The following is a 24,374-nucleotide window of genomic DNA, read 5'->3' as shown; positions in this document are numbered from 1 at the left end:
TTTAAAAATTGATGGTTCCCAGGACCTTACTACGACTTGCTGATTCCAAATCTGTGAAAATAGAACACTTCATCCCACAAATGTTCATGCAGCTCTCACTGCAGGCTTACTGGGTCACTGTCTGTCAGCAAAGATCATTTGGAATTTCCACTCGTCCCAAATTCCAAGTCTGTCCAGTTACTTTCAATCAGTAACAAATGCACTCCATTTGTTAACCTCTTTATACAGTACACAGTGTATAGTGTACAGTATACAATATACAGTAACCCTCTTATAGATTTTGTACAGCCAAATAGCCTCCATCATTTACCATGCACTATACCCAGCATTGGCCTGCAGATCTACTGATCTTTGTAACCAAATATCTTCAGTGGTCTACCAGTTTAGGACACCCCTCCCCCAAAAATGGACTCAGACTCCAAGCTTTTGTGGTAGGCAACACCAGCACTGATGAGGTTCATAGGTCCAGAGGAAATATAAGTTATATTTTGTACCTATAAGCAAACTGATATCCATTTATTTTCCTCATACAGACAATACAACCAGAAGGGTGGAATAAGCAAGCCCCAGGGGAGAAGAAATAATACAGTGCCTAAATGCCAAGAAAACACAATGGCTAGATGATTTTAATGGAACTAATCAAGCAGAAATACTTCCATGAAGTCGCCACATTGACTCCTTTGATCCTTACAATAACCTTATCAGGCAACTACTACTGTTTCCACATCATGCATTATTTAAAAAGAAACACAGTAGTTGATCTGCTCACGGGCACATAAGAAGGCAGTGTAGGACACAGCTGATCTGGCTTTGCGGTCAAATACTTTTAAGTATTCCACTGAATTTATGGAAGAGTTATGGCTGAGCAGTTGGAAAAAATACAAATAAAATCTACCACAAAAAACAGAAACTGGAGCTCAGTCAATACCAGCCATTATTATATCTTAATACTGCCCAAATGGCTAGGGAGGAATAATAGCCTATTAAACTGATTTTTTTTTTCAGCCTGGTGATATTGGAGCTGTAGATTTTGTAACTGTGGGTAAATTAGGTCTAATATGAAATAAGCAATAAAAATATTTTTCAAAAAACTTAGTAATTGTCACTATAATGAACTCCCAACAGAAGCTGCCAGAATTACAAAGCTTCATAAATACAACCAAACCAGGAGCAGGTGCCTAAAGATAGCTGTAAACTTCAGTGAAGTCCGATCTGACTGAAGAATGTGCAGGAGGAGGAGATCTCCTCTGTTGGTAAATGTCCCCTCTCTCAGGCACATTTGTAAAAACAGAAAAAATCAAGCAAAATGATAACTCAAGGGGAGATTATATTACAATGTGCCTGGCAACGACTTTGATGCCTTTCATGAATCTAATTCATTTAATCTTTGTAAAAACCTTCCCAAGGTTGAATACTTGCACAGATGAAATAAATCATAAAACCACACTAGCTGGCCTCACAAATCCTTGACTCCAAACAGGCGCTTAACACTGCAGCAATTCAATTCTGTTTCCTGTTTCCTTTTCCATTCCACAGAAGGACTATGTTACTGAGTTCTCCAACAGCAATGTTTTTTCCTACCCCACACCAGCCTTGCTCCTGACACACAGGTCTTCCTCTATTACCAACCTGCTCTGTACTTGTGGTCTGTTTCCCTTCTACCTGGTAGTTGAGTGGAATATAGTCTGCTGTAACTCAGCAGATTTCCAAGGACTCCCTCAGGCAAAATTCTTCTTTTATCTGTATCTTTCTCCCTTCCTCTGATCTCAATTACATCAGCATATGGACAAATTTCTAGTCTCTCCTATTTAAAAAAATGAATTTGACCAAAAGGCCTCTCTTTGTTATACACTAAAGCTGTGTTTAAAATGATTAAAATTTTCCTAGTTGTCAAAAACATTTTGTGGGTGAGTTTTGTTTCCATTTGGCCTTGGTTTTTAGTTCGAGGCTGTTTTGAGGCAGGCTAGACCAGGCTGGCCTGAAACTACCTCATCTCGGCCTGCTTCGCCAACATCTTACATGGTAGCATTAGCCACGAGTAACCACCAGTTTCCCCCTCTTAATTATTTGATGTTCCCCTTCTTTATGGAACTCTCAATTCCATCCAGTTCCTTGAATGCCATATAGACGGTAATAACTAAAATTGTTAACCCTAGCCCTAACATCCTCCCCGGCTCTAGAACCAAATTCACACCAGCCTGTATGACTTCAGGTTAAACTTGATCTCAGTTTTAAAATCCACTAGGTGATTGCTGTCACGTTCTGTCACAACGAAAGTAAATCTACTCGGTGACAGATGGATATGAAAAAATAACGTGGTAGGTGCAAAGTGCTTCCCAAGTACGTTCTTTGTATGCAGGTATCTCGAACTCAACATCAAGAACCACTTCTAATGGGAAAACACTACTCCTCCTACCCAGCTTTCCTTGACTTAGACTCAACCTTGATTTGTTACCTCCTTCTTGGAATATGAAGGGCAGGGAGCTTGCTTATTTCTTTCCTCTACACCTCGCTTCTAGAACACGTGCCGGGTACACTTTCCACACGAGTTCCTGGTTAATTGGTCTTCTCTCTGGCCACCCCAACCCTCACCGGCTCGAGTGTCCATGGCGCCCTTGGTCTCCAAACCTTTGCTTATTACCAAACTCAGCAGGACCCCCAGATCTTCCCCTACCACACACTAGGGTTGGCAGGCCCACACCCGTCACCCTGACACCCATCATCCTGAGGCTGGGCCTAGTCCAGCCCTCCCGCCTCCATGGTCAGTCTCACTCCCAGCCTACAGGGAGCCTCGGAGTCAGCCTGTGCTCGAGGTCTCCGTGCACGAACAGCCCCTTCTCCCTGAGAAGCAGAGGAAGGACTCCCCCTCACGCCTCAACACTCCCTGACCTGGCCCACCTCTCCTCACCTGGGCCTGTCAGACCGGGCCCCGGGGCTCCAACCGCCTCACCAGGAGGTTCGCGCCAGAGCCTCGATGTGTCCAATACCAGAGACTGCCACGAGCCTGCGCAGTGCTGTCCTAGTCTAAGCCACTGTAAACCTGGTCAGAGCAGATAGTGCTTCCCCCTGCTGGTCTTCCGAGGAACTTCAGTGCCCACTGTGGGTCCCGCTGTTAAGTTCCCTGCAGCCTGTGCCTTTCCCTCTCTTAAAGCCAACTGTTTTAAGAGCAGCCTCTAAGCTGCCTACTGAATCCCAAGGAAGTGAGAAGGGGGCCTCCCTTTATATTTTAAGATCAGAACAACGCAGACAAATGGTACCAACGTAGTCCCCTAGGCTGTGCCAGAATAGGAAGTCAATTGATCCTATCAGTTGAGACAGTTTCAGCTAGAGTATCACTCCCACGGTGACACACTCCCTCCAAGAAGGCCACACCTGCTCTAACAAGGCCACACCTCGAAATAGTGCCACTCCCTGGGCCAAGCATATTCAAATCACCACACAAAGAATGCCAATCGCTTCTTACAGTTCTAGGGAATGGGAAGTCCAAAATCAGGGAGCTAAAACCTGGCAAAGGCTTGTGTACTGTGTCCGCCAGAAAAGAAAACAGTCTCTCATCTGGCAGAAGGCAGAAAGGATAACGAAGGAAAGAGACCAACCCCCGATTTTTTTTTTTTTTTTTTTTTTGTAGCATCAATTCTACCCATGAGGATCCTACCCGAGGCCCAAAAGCACTCAAATTCCAGCTATTTTGATTAAGGAATCTTGGTGTGTTGGTTGGCTGGCTGGCTGGCTGGCTGGCTGGCTGGCTGGCTGGCTGGTCGGTCGGCTGGCTGGCTGGCTGGCTGGCTGGTTGAGAACAGACATTCAAGCCATCCCACTGGGGAAGTTGAGCTGGAAAGCAGTAGTCACCAGACCAAGGAGGCAGTAGTGCTTCTGGAATCCCATGGGCTTTGCCATCCCTGCTTCTAATCTGAATACCCAGACTCCCGTTGGAATGTCCCCTAAAGACCAAGTAATGTCTACTGTCTTCTGAGGTGGGATTCATCTATTCACCCCTCACAAGGGCAAGAACCGATGCTAAGATGGTTTCTCATTCCAAGCTATGGGTTAGAAAGGACCCTAGTGGGTACCCAGACCCAGGACCTCAGGATCCTAAGTTATTTTTATTTTGCCTCTAAAATATTCTATCTAATAGTCATACATGAATAGGACTATGAATCTTCCCCTGACTTTCTCTTCAGCAATGTCTCCTTTATTTCTCTTGTCATGTTTCCCTCTCAATTTCATGTGCTCACTCTTGTTTCTTTTTAATTCCCCCCTGAGTACATTTAGTTCTGCTGATACTTTCATGGGTGTAGATCTAAATACTGGTAGCACGAGTAGTCTCTGAGAGTCCCCATCCTTGAAGAAACTGACCGTCCCCTGCCACACACCCACACAACCATATGTTACCAATAGCTTCTTCATACACCCAATCTATGCTGAGATTTTGACTGGCTTGACCTTGTGCATGCAGTCCCAGCCTCTGTGATTTTATGTGTATAACAGCACTGCCGTATCCAGAAAATACTGTTTTTCTACAGGAATCTATTCCCTCTGACTCTTACGATCTTTCCACCCCCCTCTTCCTGGATGATCCCTAAGCCTTGAGGGCAGGGAGGATGATCCAGATGTCTGTGGGTCCACATTTCGCCCTGCCACTGGGGTGTGGGGCATGGCCACTGGGGAGGCAAAATCCAAGGAATGTCTGACTGTGTCTCCCTGTACCACTGCCTTTGGGTGCTGGGCTTTAGGGAAGTGCCAAGACACTGTTCGAGGGGTAGGAAAACAGAGTCCAAGATGGGGAGGCTGAAGTTGGGATTCCCTGACTCTCAGAAGAGTCAGGAACGAAAGGTGGGGGGTCCATGAGCCCTCGGAGAGGCCAGAACCATTGGAGGCCCACGGGCTGAGGATGACAGTAAACCCAGGTCAGTGAAATGGGGAACTCCAGCTTTAGCGCATCAGTGGAGGTAGCAGCATTGTCTGGAAGTGTAGAGAGGCCCTCCACTGGAGACAGAGCTAGGAGAGTCTCCTCCATCCTCCCCATGTTGGTTTCAATGGAAGAGATAGTCCACATTTGTCTTAGTCAGCGTTTCTGTTCCTGCATAAAACATCATGATCAAGAAGCAGGCTGGGGAGGAAAGGGTTTATTCAGCTTACATTTCCACATTGCTGTTCATCACCAAAGGAAGTCAGGACTGGAACTCAAGCAGATCAGGAGGCAGGAGCTGATGCAGAGGCCATGGAGGGATGTTGCTTACTGGCTTGCTTCCCCTGGCTTGCTCAGCTTGCTCTCTTATAGAACCCAAGACCACCAGCTCAGGGATGGTACCACCCGCAATGGGCTGGGTCCTCCCCCCTTGATCACTAATTGAGAAAATGCCTTACAGCTGGGTCTCATGGAGGCATTTCCTCAAGGGAGGCTTTCTCTGTGATAACTCCAACTTTTGTCAAGTTTACACACAAAACCAGCCAGTACAATGTTTATCCATAGCTTTTATTTGACTGTTCATCCAAGGAAAATAGATGTGTATCAACTCATCGGGGTGGATCAGAGATTAAATACCTTTCGCAGGGGAGGGATGTCTAGGAAGGGAAGTTTATTGACTAAACCCTCAGAGCCTCTAGGTACCTCATTAGCATGGAGAACACTGTTCTGGGGCTACATGGCCACAGGTCACATTTCCTTATGTGGGAAGTGTGGCATGTGTTTCAGGTCAGGAATCTGGCAGGGAGCAGGGAGGCATCTACCATCTCAGGTGGATGGGTACCTGGGTGCCGGGGTCTTGGACATGCTCTACCTCACCAAGTTTCCTAGCATGGTCCATCGTCCCACAGATGTCCCATTTAGAACCAAACACTCCACAGTCATTTACTCTCTGCATGTGACCAGTTATGGTCTCTGTATTCATTGCCATCCACTGCAAAATTAATTAATTAATTAACTAAAAATTAAAAACCTTTCTCTGATGAGGAATGAGAGATACACACTAGTCTATGACTATAAAGATAAGAACTTGCGGATCAGTTGATCACTACCATATGGAGAGTGTTCTAACACTCCCTCTGAACAGCCACATACCTACATTAGCAATTACACACAATGTATACCATACACACACCTCACAACACACACACACACTCACTCGCTCACACTCACACACCCATGGGGAAGAGACAGTGTGTCTGAGTTAGGGTTTTACTGCTGTGAACAGACACCATGACCAAGGCAAATCTTATAAAGGACATTTAATTGGAATTGGCTTTCAGGTTCAGAGGTTCAGTTCATTATCATCAAGGTGGGAGCATGGCAGCATCCAGGGAGACTTGATGCAGGAGGAGCTGACAGTTCTACATCTTCATCTCAAGGCCACTAAGAGAAGACTGGTTTCCAGGCAGTTAGGATGAGGGTCTTAAAGCCCGTTCCCATGACACACTTCCCCCAGCAAGGCCACACCTCCTAATAGTGCTACTCCCTAGTGTGTGTGTGTGTGTGTGTGTGAGAGAGAGAGAGAGAGAGAGAGAGAGAGAGAGAGAGAGAGAAAGAGGGGGGGGATGAGAATCAAGGTAGGCTAAGCTACATAGTGAATCCCAGGCCAGTATGGATGCCTGTCAAAGGATAAAAAATGGGAAAAGAGAAGCAAGTGACAGAAACAGAACAATCCCTTGAATGGCATTTTCCCCTCCACAGCACCCCTGGTGCAGGCCTCTGCTTGGCTGCTCGGTTTATTTTGGGATGGAATTCTTCACAGCCAGAACTAAACACAAGTTGATGAGAACCGTGAGCTTAAAAGAAGCTGTGCGGCCTCTCTGTGTGCTGCTTTCTTCCTGCCTGGCTTTGAGACACTGGCCATAAAAGACTCTATAAAAATAAATTGAGCGAAGTCTAAGCCTAATAAAAGTCCCAGCGGAGACTGAAAACCATTTTATTTAAAGAGCAGAAGGACATTCACTTACCTCGCCATGCCCCTGAGCCTGGCAGATGGCAGACTCACCGTGAATATACAGTGGTTGTTTCGTGAGGTGGCGACTCGCCCATCTTCAGCTTCAATGTACCCATTGCCCAGCAAATGGCAGCTCAAGGAGAGAAACTGTAGGCTTTGCCTGAAGAGAGCTGCATGAGGGCCTGCCACAAACTCTTGCACATGCACACCCATTCCTACATATTAGCTATAGAATAATGGTGGGGCAGACAGCTAAAGACACACAGCCAGGTTCTAAGAGACAAGCTCGACCCCGGGCTTCCCATCCTGTGAGCTACTATTTAGTCAGAGCCAAGCTTTATAGAGGAAATACAGACGTTGCCAATTTATTGTCTCTTATTATTTGAACTTAACTGAGTGCAACTTCTTTGCATTTTCCCAGTGTCATTCAGACTTGTCCTAGTGTCTTTTTCCACTGGGCTCGTGCCTGTAAAATCTGGGGCTGGTCCACAATGTAGAATACCCAGAACGGTTCCATCTCAGTGAAAGGCTCAGTCTGCCTTACTAATTGCTTGGCCCCATTTTGCACTCATGCCTGGGGAAAGGGAGCTCTGTAGTCATCTCCTTTCTCTCATAGCTTCACATGCTCACCCCACTGTCACCTCTGCAGTTGGCATTCCCAGTAAAGAGCTGTCCATCGGGTATTTGAGCTGAATGGAAGATACTCTGGTTTCTCAGGGATCCTCCTGCAGGAAATCACTACATCCAGCTTCATTGCCCATGGGATGGCACAGGACCTCCACCCACTGTGGTAATTGCTCACCATGGGGTCTCCAGCAGCCACTGAGGGGCAGAGCTCCTACACAGTGGACTCAGAAGCTCAGTTATATACTTCCAAAGCCTTGGCTCTCTCCATCATCCTGCTCTGACCTCCATAACACTGATTTCATAAGATTAGTCCCACTCTGGGTCCTTGGAAGACCATCAGAATCTACCAGGGAGGGGTGCATAACTACTTGTAAATTGCTTCTATAGATCCATAGAGGAATGTTTCTAAAACACCCACTCCCTAATTACTTATGTGTCCCCTGAATTAAATGCAATGGTTCATTCTACCACTACCAATGGCATTTCTCCAAAGCCAGGAAGCCAGGTCTGCCCAACAGGAAGAAAGATACCATGATGCTGAAACGGCCACTCGCTGTCTAGTCTATTCCCAGTCAGAGCACTGAGAGTAGACTCAGAACCTGGAGTCTGTTGATCTTGAGCAATTTCTTATCAAAGGGGAGGATCATTGGTCAGTCAGCCACAGATGAGTCTGAAAAAGAAGAAGATTCACAGCCTCCATCATTCCCTTCAGGGTTCCTCAGATGGCCCTCAGCTGTGCCTACTTATCCTCACATCCAGTCTCCTACTGTTGCTCTCTAGTGTATCAGTATGGGCTGCACATCGATCCCTAGAGTCCTTTCTCCACGGTCTCTGATGTACAAAGCCATGGCTCATTTTGCTCTGAAGCCTTAGTAATTGCATTCTCTGCAAAAAGAGTACAACGCGGCCTCACCTCAATGATAACTTACCACTGTGACACTCTGCATCTTGGGAAATCTCAAATTCTATGTGTGCATAACCAGACTTATCACCAAGTATATTGTCCTCCAATAATCCCCGCCTTAGTCACCTTTCTGTTGCTCTAACAAAATATCTGAGATTGTCTGCTTTAAAAAGAGGAAAGGTTTATTTAGACTCTCACTTTGAGAGGTGTCAGTCCATCGTCACTTTGTCTGATTGGATTTGAACCTGTCTCCCTTGAGCCAATTGTTTCTCTACTCCACAAATCGGATTACTCTCTCCAATGGGAATTCTCTAACGAACAGCAACGGAGAATCCAAACTTCTTCACTCACAATCCACCCCACCCGCTGACTCCTCCTCTACCTCGACTTGACATTGCCCCATGCCCTACAGCACATGACTTCAAGGTTCACCTCTCTGTTGTGGATAGATACTTCTTTTAATCTTTAAACACATCTGTTGTGTATATGTTGATTCCTGTACCATCATTCTGGCTTCAAAGCCATGCTTATAATACTGTCTCATGAGTTCATATTTGATCTCCTCCGTAGGAATCAGGACCCCCATAGACAATCCATATCTACACTAATTTTACCATGCCCTTAGCCTAGCTATGTAGTGAGTGCTCAATAAATATATATAAGGATGAAATAGAACGAATAGATACTGGTTTTCCAATATTCTGTTGGTTATTTTTATCTTGATGACTGCATTCTGCAACAGAGCTCATGTAAAAAAAGAAACCACACAGAGGACCCTCTCCACTCAGCTTGCCCAAATGGTAGCATCATGCAAACCTGTACAGTACCGCAAGGAATGATGGGTTGTCACCCGTCCATCTTGATCAGATCGTCTCTGATTTTTCTTTTACTCATGTGTGCAAAATGCCATATAATTTTCTCATCACCAAGATGCACACACCCGCTATGTCACCACAATCAATATTACAGGTTGTTTCCATCATCATGGGGATGACCCCTGTTGCCATCTCTTAACACACCCTTCCCACTCTCCTCGCTGTCCTCCTTAACTTCTATTTCCCTTTTCTGGGATGTTGTTGTTCTGTGAATCTTACCCAAATGGTATCAGACTTGTTCTGTCTTTTGGACTGCCTTTTGTCTTACTCAGCATTAAGTCTCTGGAGTTCCATCCCCCTGGCTGTGTGTGCTAATGGCCTTTTCATTCCCATATAGTTTATCACTCTTTGTTTAGGCATTTATTTGTTGAAAGACACAGTTTTTTTTTCTGGTTTGGTGCTGTTATGAATAAAGTTACAATGAATAATTATATAAATGTAAACTCTGATTCCTCTGGGATAAACTCCAGTGTGCCGTTTCTGAGTCTTGTGGTTATTATGTGCTTAGCTTTACAGGATGTTTTTAGGGTACAATGTCAGGCAGTGCATCTTTTCCCCATCCTCATAGCTTTGGGTATTGTGTGTATGACTTTATTTTACCATACTGATACATGTGTCAATACATTATAACTTGAGTTTACAACTCCCCGGTGGCACATGGAATTCAGTGTACTTTCATTGTTTATATGAACCTGTCTAGCATCTGCCGAGAAATGTCTACTAATAGCACATCAGATTTCTACTTGGATTTTTTATTTATCTTTTTTTTTACTTTTGAGTTTTGAGAGCTCTTTTTATATCCTAGATATTAGCTCCTGGTTGGTTTTACAGCTCCCTTCTTTCATGTTGAGGCCCATCTTCAATCATTTCACCATAGTCTTTATAGGGGAAATTTTTCAAGATTTCTCTGTCAAGTTCTAGATCTCAAGGAATTTTTTTCCTTTTCTAAAACCGCTACCCTTTTACCATTACATTTAAGTCCATGACTTGTTTTATACAAAATGTGAAGTTTAGAGTAATGTTTATACACATACTTGTCTTAAAAATTATTCTTTCTCGATTGGATTTCCTCTATACTTCTGTCAAAAACTCCATTAAGAATATTTATTTCTGGGTTCTGCATTCTGTCCCATAGATCTGTGTACATCTACATAGCTATAGAGCAAACCTTAATTTTGGTTACAGTGGCTCCTCTCACCTTATTCTCCTTTTATAAGAGACTTTATCTATTCTAGAGCCCATACTTTAATATAAATATCAGAGCACAGTTTCTTCATAGAATTATATTAAGACATATAACAAAGTTGATTGCAGAATAAAACTATTGTGGCAGAATTATGACAGGAACTGCAGTAGACATACAAAATAATTTGGGAAGACTTTGTTATCTTTACTACATGGAATGAGTTACCCACTTTACATTCTATTGAAGGCTGAATATGCATATATTTCAGCCACTTCCAGCACGTATGAGAGCTTGAAAGTTATTTTTGGCAAGGAACAAGGATGAGAGGGGCAAGATATATCTGGGTCAGTTGTCCCCAGGTCTGGCCATATATGATCACCCACTTGGTAAAAGTAGGTCCCTCTGGGCATCGTCTGGCCCCAGTGACCCAGGACCTCTAAGGGTAAGTGACTCTCAGTTTTGGACCAAAGGTCTATGAGTGTTTCATGTAGAGAAGTGTGCAGACAGACAGGGGAAGAGTGCCAGGGCTCCCCTTTCTCATACTGCCTCTGACATAAAGCAAAAGAAAGCTGCAACCAAACCTCAAAGGTGAATTAACAGGTGTCCATGAAAAAGGACTCAGCACTCACATATGTACCTGAATAGCAGGGGCCTTGTCCTACAGGGAAGAAGACTATGTTTATTTGGTTGTATATCTTCCCATTTCTTGTCCAAGTGTGGAAGAAACAACCGGAGTTCAGCAGATTGGTAAATGTTATTAATTAGTCATTTTATTGCATAGTTAATTAATTCTCCACAGCCGAGGCCTATAAAATGATGCAGCAGCATGTGGAGCTGTAACAGTCTGAAGGAAGGGCTACTCAGATTGCTGGGAATTTCTTTTCCATGCGCAGCAGAACAGGCCTACATGGCAGAACATGACCTATAACGGGCACACTCTCATTATATTAGTACATTTTCCCCATTTCCCTCATGTGAGACCTTGTCTCTGCTATGTCTTCTCCATTATACAGGGTCACACTAATGACTTACGCTATGGCCCAACAGGTCTTTTTCTTCCATGCATGTGTTAATTCTACTAGTTTTCATTCTTGTAATGATGGCAGCTACCTATCCACCTCGAGTAATGGTAGCTCAACTACACTTCACTTTCTAGGTGATGAGAACCAGGCATTAGGATCGAAAGAGGAAAAATCCTTTAGAAAGAACACATGACTATTTGGAGCTAAAGGAAGGACATGGAAAAATCAATACAGAAAGATATTTCCTGTGTGGCCTTTGAGCCCTTGCCAGATGTTTTCAAGGACACTGAGACAGTTAAACCAGAATGTGGCATCCATCTTGGAAAACGGTGCACCAGCGTGGCAGCCGGGCGCTTCCTCTGCTCCGGCTTATCTTATGTAAAGAAATTAGTTCTCAATTCCCTTCACGAGGGGAAACCTACTCCATACACACAAAAATTTGCTTGACTTAAGCTTTAGAACGGAAGAGGAAGTTGTGGCTACTAATGGTGATGAGCCTCAGAAGTAACAGGCACAAACTCTCAGAAGTTAGCCCTTGGTAACTAGCCCAGGAGCTCCAGCCTAGCCCGTTGGCTCGAAGATGCTTCTTCCAGGGGAGATGAGCAAACAGGTACATTTCCTGGACGGAAGTCAGCTGAGGGCTCTCCCACAAAAGAGTGCCTGTGAAGAATCCCTCGGGGTTCTATCTCAGGAGACTCGCGCTGAGTGTGTCCACCTAAAAGAGTAAGCAACTTTTAGTAGGTCGTTCACTCTTTGGACAGAAACCTCTCTAAATCACACAATTCAATAGTTTTCTTACAATCCCCGGATTGTTGGTTGGTGGGTATTTTTTGCTATTGTTGGTGGTGGTTTGGGGTGGGGCGGGAGTTGGTGGTAGTGTTTGGTTTTGTCTTGTTGTTTTTGCTTCATGGGGAAAAAAAAGTACTTTCTAAAAATGTGGGAGGAAGGATAGGATAGTGAGAGAGTAGGGAGTGGGGAGTGGTCTTCTCGGAGGATTTTTAGTGTTGCTGCTCTCTTAGACGATATTCAGTGGAACAGCTTGTATGCATACACCTTATTCAGGGTGAACAAGGGCTACATATGAACTTTGGAGAGTGGGAAGGAGTCTTCAGAGTGAATGTAAATCATCGACTAGAGCGTTAGTACTGGGAATGTCTCATTTGCGTGGAACGGCATTCCAGGAATCGCAGGTGCTGATTGGACAGGTTCTTACTGGGAGAGAGGAAGTTGACCTATAGTTTTCCCAAGGACTATGTGACCTTCCTCAGGTAAAGGGTGTAGTGGTGGGGCTCCCCAGAAAAGGAGAAGCAGAGAAGAGGAAGCTATGTTGGAAAAGGGAGTCCATTTTGCGTAGAGCTCACAGGAGCCATCCTGACGTGGTAGACTGTGACCTTAAACAGCAGGGTTTGCCCACACCTCCCACTGAAATAACTTGTTCTCATCTCTCTCTCTCTCTCTCTCTCTCTCTCTCTCTCTCTCTCTCTCTCTCTCTCTCTTTCTCGGGAGTGGGTGCTGAGAATCTCAGAGCATTTCATATGCACTGCAACTTGGGGCTCTTACCTGGGTCCCTGTGGGTACCCATAGATTGTTCAACCTTCTTTCAATGCACTGGCCCCACTAAACTCAATTAGATGAGCGTTCTCCATATGCAGCCTCTCCCTGGTAGGTTTCACAGTTCTACAAACTCAATCCACGACTTCAATCCATGTCAGGATGCTTGATTCGCTAGAAATGTATGTGAACTGCCTTCAAACTCAGAAGCCTCCTAGTAACAGGCTGTCTCTTTCAGATAAGAATGGGGCTTCATATTCAACTTTCTAATACCCATCTCCCTCTTTCCTTGCCTGCCCTTGTCCTTTGAGGCTCCAGTTCAGGCATTTGTGATGGCAAAATGTCCTTGTATACAGCCAGGGAAAGGCATTCCAGGCTGGGACACAAGGGAACCAAGGTGAACAAGCCTTTTAACAATGCCAGAATCTTCCCAAAATGAACAAAAGCCTGATAGCTTTTGGCACATCTTGAAAATAGAAAGAAACTATCAAGGAAAGTTTCTTGACTATACAGCATGTTTTGTGCATTGGATGTGTACACATGGTAGCATTTTACAAAGGTATTGATTGGTTACACATCTGGAGAAACGTACCCTCCCCTTACTCCCAGCCTGAAGGTTGATGGTGTACTTAGTCCTCTGTCATCTTTGATGCAAGCTCTGCCCTCCGCCTCCACCCCCCGATTCTGGAAGGGGCCCTCGCATTGGTCACTTTTGTTTTGGTAAGGTAGTCATTATGGGAAAGGAACCACAGTAAGCACTCAGGAGACATGGTGTCCAGATGACACCCAAGGGTCCAGATGACACCCAAGGGGACCATCACCCAAGTGAGCCTTGTGATGCCTCATCGCACGTCGAGTGTGACACCCACCTGAGCACCTCATCCCCATCCACAGGCTCATCCAGGTCCTCCCAGTCACTCTCACTCCCTGGTGATCCTTCCGGAAGGGAAGACTTCAGGAGAGCACCCGAAGAACAGAACCGAGGCAGAGGAATAGTCTCTGAGTCTGCCTCCAGACACTCTTCACAGGGCAGCTGGCCTGCGGATGTGGAGGTGAGGGCCATGTATCCTTCAGAGTCCAAGGTGAGGGAAGAGCTTTCAGGTAGAAAGCAGATGGCACCATCAGCATCATCCCTGTCCAATTCAAGACTGGAAAACAGAAACCTGTGCCTTCCAGTCTGCATCAGAAATTCCTCACCCATCTTCTCCTTGCTTCTCAGGACCCTCACCCTGGTTCATCATCTAAGACCTAGCCAGGTTTAAACAGCTCCTGTCAAAGAATGCCCTTGGTATCAGGACACAAACAGCAAATATAATATGGTTCCTGCACTGGTGAGACTCCCAAGCTAATGAAAGCAAGAACAGCTCGGAAATATTGTAGCGTGAGGAGCAAGCAGAGGCAACTCGGTGTGTTAGGAACCCATGGAGGGTGGGGAGGGCGCTAGAAGGCACAGGACTGCAGGCAAAGCTATGAGCTGCCCTCAGGTCTAGGACCTGCATTTTGCACTGAGATTCTGGATAGGTTTGTTGCTCTCAGTGACCTTGATTTTCTTATCTGAAACAATGGGACAGGATTTTTAGGATTGTTAGAATGTTTAGATTCAGTGATTGCTACACATCATATGCTTTCCAGAACTCCTAGCACAGGGTAAGGCTATGGTGAGATGCTGCTTTTAATGGCCGTGATGCGCTGACCATTCTGGTAGACAGATTAGAGGAAAAAGTCCAAGGAGATAATAAGAACCTTCAAAGCCCTTTGTGCGAATGCCAGGTCCCTTTCTAAGCACCGATAAAATGTGTGTGTTTAGAGAGGCAGCCAGCTGGAGTGACATTTGTTCCCCCATGTCAAAAGAAGGACACAGGAGGCAGAAGACTGGTGAGACTCATTATCTGGTGATGCACATGCAGATGCAAGAGAAAGATTCAGCCTTCCAGGGAGGATCCGAGTTAACCGTGCAGCCTTGGATGAGGAAAGAGGAGTCCTGCAGACCGTGGGGTGCTCTGCGCAGCACGGCAGACATGAAGAGAAAGATTCTCAGAAAATGTCTGTTGCTAATCTGGTCAGAGAGGATGAGAAGGAAAATCTAAGAGAGAAGGACAGACATTTAGTTGCCATTTTAAAAAAATGCATGGGTCCTCACGTCTCAGCTTCTTCCCCCATACCAGATGAACAAGTCAGTTCTGTTACCCGCTCCCATCCCTGCTCCCCTTTCCCTGGTGGGACTTTCACTTAAAAATCAACCCTAGAACACCCGAAGAGCTACGAACCCACAAACAGCAGACAACATGCATCGCAGGCTGAGTTTTGCTGTCAAGGGTCATCATTTCCATTCCTGAAAGATAGCTGCAGGATGTGTATAAAAGTGCATTCCGTGTGAATATATGCATGCTTGTATATAAGAATAAATGATTCTACCACGACTGTAAAACAATTTAGAAGCTGCCAAGTGCTTGGAAGGGAAATCGGTTTAAAAATTTAATAAATGTGATCAAATCACGCATAAATTATGGTTTTTTTATAAGCATAGTGAGGGAACACCAGGGAGTTATAACACAAGGCAAGAAGAGCCAAGCACTGCACAGGCAGAAACGGGAGGCTATGAGGGTGCAGAACACGGTTGCCTGTGGACCAGCGGAGCTGCCGGTCTGACAAGGCTCATCTACGCCATCCATCCCCTCCACACTGTCAAGGAATCCTCTAGATTTGATGTGAGACTTAGCCAAAGAGAAAGTGATCTTCTCCTACAGCAAAAGGATAGATGGTGTTGGACATCCTAGAGTGATGAGACGTGATGTGATTGTCACCCTATGCCCAAACTTTAGGCAGCCTTGTGTAAAAAAATGTATCCTCAGCCATGGGTGGGCAATCCAACCCTTCCCTGACAATGTACTATGAGAGCTTTAGAGTCTCTGGCTATAGGAGATAGATGAGAGTGAGGAAGGAAAAGAAATCTACTGTGTGGTAGCTTGGGTGCTGGCAGCCATCTGGCGTTAAGAAGGAATCACCTGGCAACAAGTTCCGGCAGCTTCCTGGGGATTTCAATTGACGAGGCTTGTCCTGTCTCAAAAAACTGCCCAAGAAAGAGGAGGAACGCATTGTAGTGCTGAGTTCCTACTGTGTACCAGGCACTGAACTGTCCTGTTTCTTCCGACTTGCACAGCAGCCTGGGAATCATGGTGCTAGTTGACAACTGGGAAGCCCCCAAATGAAGGATGACAACTCTCCAGGCCCAGGCCCTAGCAAGAGGCAATGCTGACTCTATACACTACATGCTCCCCAGTCTGTGCCTTTTGTCCTAACTGCAGAGTGTGTAACCCAGAGAAGCCAGAATCAAAGGGCCAGTCTGGCTGGAACAGTCACCTCAGATCTGAGGGTGCTCGTAAGAAGTCCATAGAGAACCTCGGTGCCACTTTTGAACACTATTGAGGACCATACTCACAAGTTGGGGAGCCCTACCTTAAGTGATTTCTGGATACACACTACTCTTTTATTTTTTCAGATATAGTCGCCATGAATATATGAACTGAGCTAATGACTGTCCTGTGGAGGAGGGGCAGCCATGCTTTGTGTCCTTTCAGAGAGGAGACGCATTCTTGAATGGAAGAAGAAGATGAGGCAAAAGAAGAACCAGAAAACAGGGAGCTTATGGTGGAGAACTTTGCCAACCCCAGGACCATCATGTAATCAAGTGCAAAGGGGCACATGGTGCCAGAGGGAACAACACGAAGGGTGCTGCTGCCCATGGTCACAAAGGCCACAGGGCCAAAACTGTTTAAAAAAATAGTAAAACAAAAAGTGATAACCACAGCAACTGAGGACCAAAAACTTCACTAGAATGTTTTGGACAAACCTGAAGGACTCTACCTGACCCTCAAAAGGACAACACCCTCTGAGAATGACAGGTTTGGAGCATTCTAGTTTGTGTATTGATCACAATCCAGGGCTGGCCAAACACTCAGGAGTAGTCAGCCAACACAAACTAGACTCTATGGGTTTTGGGTTGTTGTTTAAGAGGTACGGGATGAGGTTGTGTGGATAGGGAGGGCACTGGGGAAGGTCTCAAAGGAGTTGTGGGAGGGTGAATACAATCAAAATATATTACAGGAAAATTTCAAAGAGTGCATAAAATATTATTTTCTAAAAATGGATAAGAAGAAAAGAGGAAATGGAGTTAGGATTTGTAAGTAAAAAATATGAGCTACCACTGGGTTGGGGATTTAGCTCAGCGGTAGAGTGCTTGCCTAGCGAGCGCAAGGCCGTGGGTTCGGTCCCCAGCTCTGGAAAAAAAAATATGAAAAGGGGGCTGGAGGGATGGCCCAGTGATTAAGAGCACTGACTGCTCTTCCAGAGGTCCTGAGTTTAATTCCCAGCAACCACATGGTGGCTCACAACCATCTGTAATGGATCTGATGTCCTCTTCTGGTGTGCCTGAAGACAGCTACAGTGCATACATATAAATAAATTAAATGTTTAAAAAATATGAAAAGGTAAATTTCAGCACAACATAAGGGAGCATTGTCTGACCAACAGGGATGTGATGAGAAATGGCTACTCACACAGGAACAAGTTCTATACCCAGGAAATACTCAGGGAGCCCTTTCTGCAGGGCATGTGCTCCTGCGTGGAGTATGAGCTTAGAGTTGACCATTTTTATATAAAACCTGCCATAATGCTATATCACGAATGAAGCACAGATGGGTTGTGCTGTTCAAAAGTTAAAATGTTTTTTATTAACGATTGAGGAGTTAAAGGCATCATGCAAATCTAGATATAACTAGACTTGCACTTAAACCCAGAAATACCTTTAACCCAGCAGTCAACAATCCATTTCCAAACTCCCTGATAACAAGACTTTTAGACATCTAGGGATGCTGAGATGGTTCAGCAGGTAAGAGAGCTTGCCGCCAAATGGGATGGCCTGAGTTTGAGAAAAGAATTAACTTTCCCAAGTGTTCTTGTGACTTCTACACATTCTCTATAGTTTTTGCATTCAACACACACACACACACACACACACACACACACACATATATATATACATACATATATATATACACACATATATACATATAATATAAAGGGAAGAAGAATTTTAATGTGTCCCACAGAAGCATACTAAAGACTGGCCTTGGATGAGTTTCCTAAGTTCTTCCCTTTATCACTTCATCAAGCCCATTGTATGATGCCCAGGATTCCATTGTAAGGAACTGTAACTGTAACATTGTAAGGAACTGTAACTGTAACACTGTAAGGAACTGTAACTGTAACGTTGTAAGGAACTGTAGCTGTAACGTTGTAAGGAACTGTAACACTGTAAGGAACTGTAACTGTAACGTTGTAAGGAACTGTAACTGTAACACTGTAAGGAACTGTAACACTGTAAGGAACTGTAGCTGTAACATTGTAAGGAACTGTAACTGTAACGTTGTAAAGAACTGTAACTGTAACACTGTAAGGGACTGTAACTGTAACATTGTAAGGAACTGTAACTGTAACATTGTAAGGGACTGTAACTGTAACATTGTAAGGAACTGTAACTGTAACATTGTAAGGAACTGTAGTTGTAACATTGTAAGGGACTGTAACTGTAACATTGTAAGGAACTGTAACTGTAACACTGTAAGGAACTGTAGCTGTAACATTGTAAGGAACTGTAGTTGTAACATTGTAAGGAACTGTAACTGTAACATTGTAAGGAACTGTAACACTGTAAGGAACTGTAGCTGTAACATTGTAAGGAACTGTAGTTGTAACATTGTAAGGAACTGTAACTGTAACATTGTAAGGAACTGTAACTGTAACATTGTAAGGGACTGTAACTGTAACATTGTAAGGGACTGTAACTGTAACATTGTAAGGGACTGTAACTGTAACATTGTAAGGAACTGTAACTGTAACATTGTAAGGAACTGTAACTGTAACATTGTAAGGGACTGTAACTGTAACATTGTAAGGGACTGTAACTGTAACATTGTAAGGGACTGTAACTGTAACATTGTAAGGAACTGTAACTGTAACATTGTAAGGAACTGTAACACTGTAAGGAACTGTAGCTGTAACATTGTAAGGAACTGTAGTTGTAACATTGTAAGGAACTGTAACTGTAACATTGTAAGGAACTGTAACTGTAACATTGTAAGGAACTGTAACTGTAACATTGTAAGGGACTATAACTGTAACATTGTAAGGGACTGTAACTGTAACATTGTAAGGAACTGTAACACTGTAAGGAACTGTAGCTGTAACATTGTAAGGAACTGTAGTTGTAACATTGTAAGGAACTGTAACTGTAACATTGTAAGGAACTGTAACTGTAACATTGTAAGGAACTGTAACTGTAACATTGTAAGGGACTATAACTGTAACATTGTAAGGAACTGTAGTTTTAACGTTGTAAAGAACTGTAACTGTAATGTTGTAAGGAACTATAACTGTAACATTGTAAGGAACTGTAACATTGTAAGGAACTATAGCTGTAACATTGTAAGGAACTGTAACTGTAACATTGTAAGGAACTGTAGTTTTAACGTTGTAAGGAACTGTAACTGAAAGGTTGTAAAGAACTGTAACTGTAATGTTGTAAGGAACTATAACTGTAACATTGTAAGGAACTGTAACATTGTAAGGGACTGTAACTGTAACATTGTAAGGAACTGTAGTTGTAACATTGTAAGGAACTATAACTATAACATTGTAAGGGACTGTAACTGTAACACTGTAAGGAACATTAATTACATAATTAGAATTAGAGATGGATGTGCTTGCCATGCTGATTCTATGTTGCAAAGCAGTTGAATTTTGTTTGATTTGTACAACGTTCTTTAAAAAAATTGTATCTGGGGGTTGGGGATTTAGCTCAGTGGTAGAGCACTTGCCTAGCAAGCACAAGGCCCTGGGTTCGGTCCCCAGCTCCGAAAAAAAGAAAAGAAAAAAAAATTGTATCTGGATGCTTTTAGGTACAGTAATCCTGGTCCCTGTTTGCCACAGTTCTCCCACAGCCCAGCTGTAACATCCTGTCTTCATACAGTGGTCTCTTACTTTCTGTCTGAGATTGGTTATAAGACCCCCTCCAGATACCAGAATCCCCAGATGCTGGAACCCCCTATATAAAAAGTAGTACATGTTTGCATATCAGCCACAGACCTCCTATTGTAAATACAAACTCATTTTTAGATAATTTATAATAATAATACAATGAGAATGGTTTGTAGATAGTTGTTAGACCATATTACTTAGAAAATAATAGCCCAAACACCTGTATATGTGCAGTAGAATATGCATTAGAAAATGAGTCTGCTCTTGTCACTCTGTTACAATGACCAGGAGAGAGAGTCATTGAATCCCAACAGCTTTATATAGTTTCAAACACAAATTATTATGCCTGGTTGTTGCCTGTTTATGCCCATGAACTAAGCTAAGAAATGTCAAGCAGCAAAAACAAACCCTGCCTTCCTCTGAACTTCTTCTTCTACCCCTCTCCTTGCTCCTAACAAGTTTCAAGGTGTGTGTGTGTGTGTGTGTGTGTGTGTGTGTGTGTGTGTGTGCGCGCGCGCGCGCGCGCGTGTATGAATGTTTCCAAACTGAATTGGAAAGAACTTTTTTCATGAGAATAAGAATTAAAACTAGAAATTCTTAAGGGTGGATAGATACTGAAATACAGACTAAATAAAAAACATAGTCATTCCAATGAAAGCTTCATCCTAGTTTTGAAGATGGAAAGACACTGTTATGTGGTGTTAATAATAAAGTTTTTTGTCATCAGTAGAAATGAGATATGCACAAGGTCTCCCTTTGTACCACAACAACTGAAGAGGACTTGGGGGTGCAGAACACACACTATGTGCTGGGAGAGAACATGAGGCCTGCCATCAGTAGTCTCTAGGACATACTGGGGATAATTGTCACATGGGTGGAGTTTGCTTTTCCCCAAAGTTCATAGGTAAGGTTATAGTGACTGCAGCCACAGGCTTCTGTTGTTTCTTACTCCCCTCAAAAGCCTGAAACTGGGCTGAACACCATGAACCACAGTAAGTGCTTGCTCCATTGTAATCTGCTGGCAATGCAATACACACAGTTTACAAAGTGTCTGCAAGCACAACCAACCTTACCTTCCCAGTCTCCTGATATCACACACGGAATAGCAGTTTTGTCTCATATCCTTTTCCAACGAGGTGGCCAATGCTGGCGTCTCTGGTTCTGGGTGGAGTTTGCACAAATGAGGATGGGACTCCATCGGATGCATCAAAGACCTGGCCCAGGGCCTCTGTTTGTCTCCATCTCCCTTCACCTCTTTCTCAGCCTTGTAGGAAGACTCTGGCCTGGGACTCAGACCGTCTCCTGCATCCAGAGAGGTGCTGTCCCTCCAGTTGTCCTCTTGATCTAGGCTGGGGCTCTGCTCTGATTCAGCACGGGTTGCCATGGTGAGTCTTTGGTCTCCTGATAGTTCAGGGGTCTATTGAAGAAATGTGAATGGTTACAAGCACTGTCTCAGACCTCAAAATAGGTTTAAGACAGATCCAGAAATCAGCACCTAGATCTTGAATCATCCCATAACAGATGCCCAGATATCAGCATAGAAATACATTCAACAGTAGCCAGGACAATGTGTCCCCACTACAGCCCAGATATATCCTATCACATCAGGCCCTGAATATCAACATGGCTGAAGCACAAGAAAAAGACTTTTAAACCAACTACAAAGATGATAGAGGTCCTTGAACAAGAAATGAATAAATCCCCCAAAGAAATCCAGAAAAACACAATAAACAATTGGAGGAAATTAATATATAGCTTAAGAAACCCAGGAAAACATAAACCCAACAATGGGAGAAAAATTCCTTAAAGAAAGAAAAAAAAGTCCCATGAACAAACAGGTGAAGGAGATGATGAAAACCATTTGAAACCTAAAACTGGAAATAGAAGCAGTAAAAAGAAAACACAGATTAAGGGAATTCTAGAAATAAAAAAAATTAGGATTTTGAACCAGAACGACAGAGGCAAGTTTCACCAACAGCAGACAAGAAATGGAAAAGATAGTCTGAAGCGTTGAGATATGACAGACAAAATAAAATGTTAAATTTGGGGTTGGGGATTTAGCTCAGTGGTAGAGCGCTTGCCTAGCAAGCGCAAGGCCCTGGGTTCGGTCCCCAGCTCAAAAAAAAAAAAATGTTAAATTTGATACACTCCTGACACATCCAGGAAACTATGAAAAGACCAAACCCAGGAATAATAGATATAGAGGAAGGAGAAGAAACCCAGCTCAAAGACCCAGAAAATGTTTTCAACCAGATCATAGAAGAAAACTCTCCTCACCTAAAGAAGGAGATGTCTACAAAGGTACAGGAAGATTACAGAACACCCAACAGAGTAGACCAGAAAGTGTTCTCACAACATAATAATCAAAGCACTAAACATACAGCACAAAGAAAGAATATTAAAAGCTTCATGGGAAAAGATCAAGTAACATATAAATGCAGACCTATTAGAATTACACCTGACCTCTCGATGGAAACTCTATAACCTAGAAGGGCCTGAGCAGATATGCTGCAGGCTATAACAGACCAGCCCAGGTACTACACCCAGAAACATTTTTCAAAAAACCATCCATGGAGAAAATAAGGTATTCCATAATAAAGTCAAATTTAAACAATACCTATCTACAAATCCAGCCCTGTAAAAGATGCTAAAAGGAAAACTCTAACCTAAGGATGTTAATTATACCCCTGAAAACACGAGGAGTAAATAATTTTACACCAGCAAAAGGAACAGAAAAGAAACACATTCACATACACACAAACACCACCAACAACAAAATAACAAGAATCAAAAGTCATTGGTCATGGATCTCTCTCAATATCAAAGGCAAAGGTCTCAATTCCTTAACAAAAGACAGACTAACAAAATAGATGCAAAGAGCAGGACCCATTCCTTTGCTTTATCCAACAAACACACCTCAGGGTAAAAGGTTAGAAAAAAAATATTTCAAGCAAACAGACCTAAAAAGCAAGCTGGGGTAGCCATTTTATCATCTAACAAAATAGAGTTCAAATGAAAATTAACCAAAGAGATAACGATACATGTTCATCAAAGGAAAAAACCACCAAAATGACATTTCAATTGAACATCTCTTCCCCAAACACAAGAGCACACAAGTTTGTAAAGGAACACTACCACAGCTTTAATCACATATTGTCCCTCACACACTGATAGTGGGAGACTTCAATATCCTCAATGGACAGGGCATCAGGCAAAAGCTAAATGGAGAAATCCTGGAGCTAGCAGATGGTACAAACCAAAGGAACCTAAAAGAAATTTATAGAACATTTCACCCAAACACAGAAGAATATACATTTTTCTCTGCACCTCATGGAACTTTCTCCAAAACTGACTATGGCGTTGGACAAAAATACAAGTCCCGACATAGACATGAAAATTAAAAAAAATCCCTATATCCTAACAGATGACCACAGATTAAAGTTGGATATCAACAACAACAGAAACAACAGAGTTTACAAACTCATGAAAACAGAACAGCTCTCTACTGAATGAAAAATGGGTCAAGACAGAAAGAAATTGAAGACTTTCTAAAAGCCAGTGAAAATGAATATACAGCTCACTCAGACTTATGGAACGCAGGGAAAGGGGTCTACATTTTTTAAAATGGGGAGATTTTATATTTCCAAGTTATCAGCACTCCTGAAAGAAGTGTGAACAGAGAGAAGTAACAATACCCAAGAGGAGTAGGTGCAAGAAATAATCGAAACTGGGGCTGAAATCAATAGAATAGAAAAAAAAGAAAACACTACAAAGAATAAATGAAACAATGCGTCTTTTAGAAAATCAACAAGATAGACAAACCCTTATGCAAACTAATTAAAAGTTAAAGAGAATATTCAAATTAACAGAATCAGAAATGAAAAGGGGCCATAACAACAAACACCAAGGAAATTCAAGGAATCATTAGGTTTTACTTTAAAAACTTGAACTCCACAAAATTGGAAAAATCTAAAAGAAATGGACAATTTTCCCATAAATACCACTTACCAACGTTAAATTAAGATCAGATAAATAATTTAAATAGACCTATAGCCCCTAAGGAAATAGAATCAGTCATTAAAAGTCTCCCAACCAAAAAAAGAAAAAAAAAAGAAAAAAAAAAGAAAGGCCAAGCGAAGAAGGTAGCCCAAGAGATCTCACACACTTCAGCAAATGGCCTCACTACATCAGGCTGCAACGGCAAAGAGCCATCTTCTATAAGTAGCTCAGAGTACCTTCTGCCATTAACCC

The 24,374-nt window shown here is 43.2% G+C and overlaps 2 protein-coding genes across 10 annotated transcripts in view; both read right to left on the bottom strand.

The window, feature by feature from the left end:
• The window catches only part of Ptpn20 (protein tyrosine phosphatase, non-receptor type 20), a 64,210-nt gene extending 61,212 nt beyond the window's left edge, over positions 1-2,998 (bottom strand). For 2 of the 6 annotated variants that reach the window (XM_006252767.5, XM_063275364.1), the window contains exon 1: positions 2,909-2,986. The gene's annotated coding sequence lies outside the window, so the exon portion shown is untranslated. The other 4 variants (XM_006252765.5, XM_039094472.2, XM_063275362.1 and 1 more) reach the window with 4 other exon arrangements.
• An 8,269-nt stretch (positions 2,999-11,267) lies between these two features.
• Positions 11,268-24,374, bottom strand: part of Frmpd2 (FERM and PDZ domain containing 2) — a 119,670-nt gene continuing 106,563 nt past the window's right edge. For 3 of the 4 annotated variants that reach the window (XM_039094910.2, XM_039094912.2, XM_063275920.1), the window contains 3 exons: positions 21,197-21,540; positions 13,958-14,182; positions 11,268-12,252 (listed from right to left, as the gene is read on the bottom strand). In XM_039094910.2, coding sequence (XP_038950838.1) covers positions 12,225-12,252; positions 13,958-14,182; positions 21,197-21,540 — 597 coding nt within the window. In that variant the 3' untranslated portion in view covers positions 11,268-12,224. The remainder of the gene's footprint in view (positions 12,253-13,957; positions 14,183-21,196; positions 21,541-24,374) is intronic. The other variant, XM_039094911.2, reaches the window with a different exon arrangement.

The sequence above is a fragment of the Rattus norvegicus genome, chromosome 16 (genome assembly GCF_036323735.1).
Source record: "Rattus norvegicus strain BN/NHsdMcwi chromosome 16, GRCr8, whole genome shotgun sequence".
In the NCBI taxonomy this organism is placed as follows: domain Eukaryota; kingdom Metazoa; phylum Chordata; class Mammalia; order Rodentia; family Muridae; genus Rattus; species Rattus norvegicus.
The sequence above is the reverse complement of the archived record's forward strand: the minus strand, read 5'-3'. Positions and strand labels throughout refer to the sequence as shown.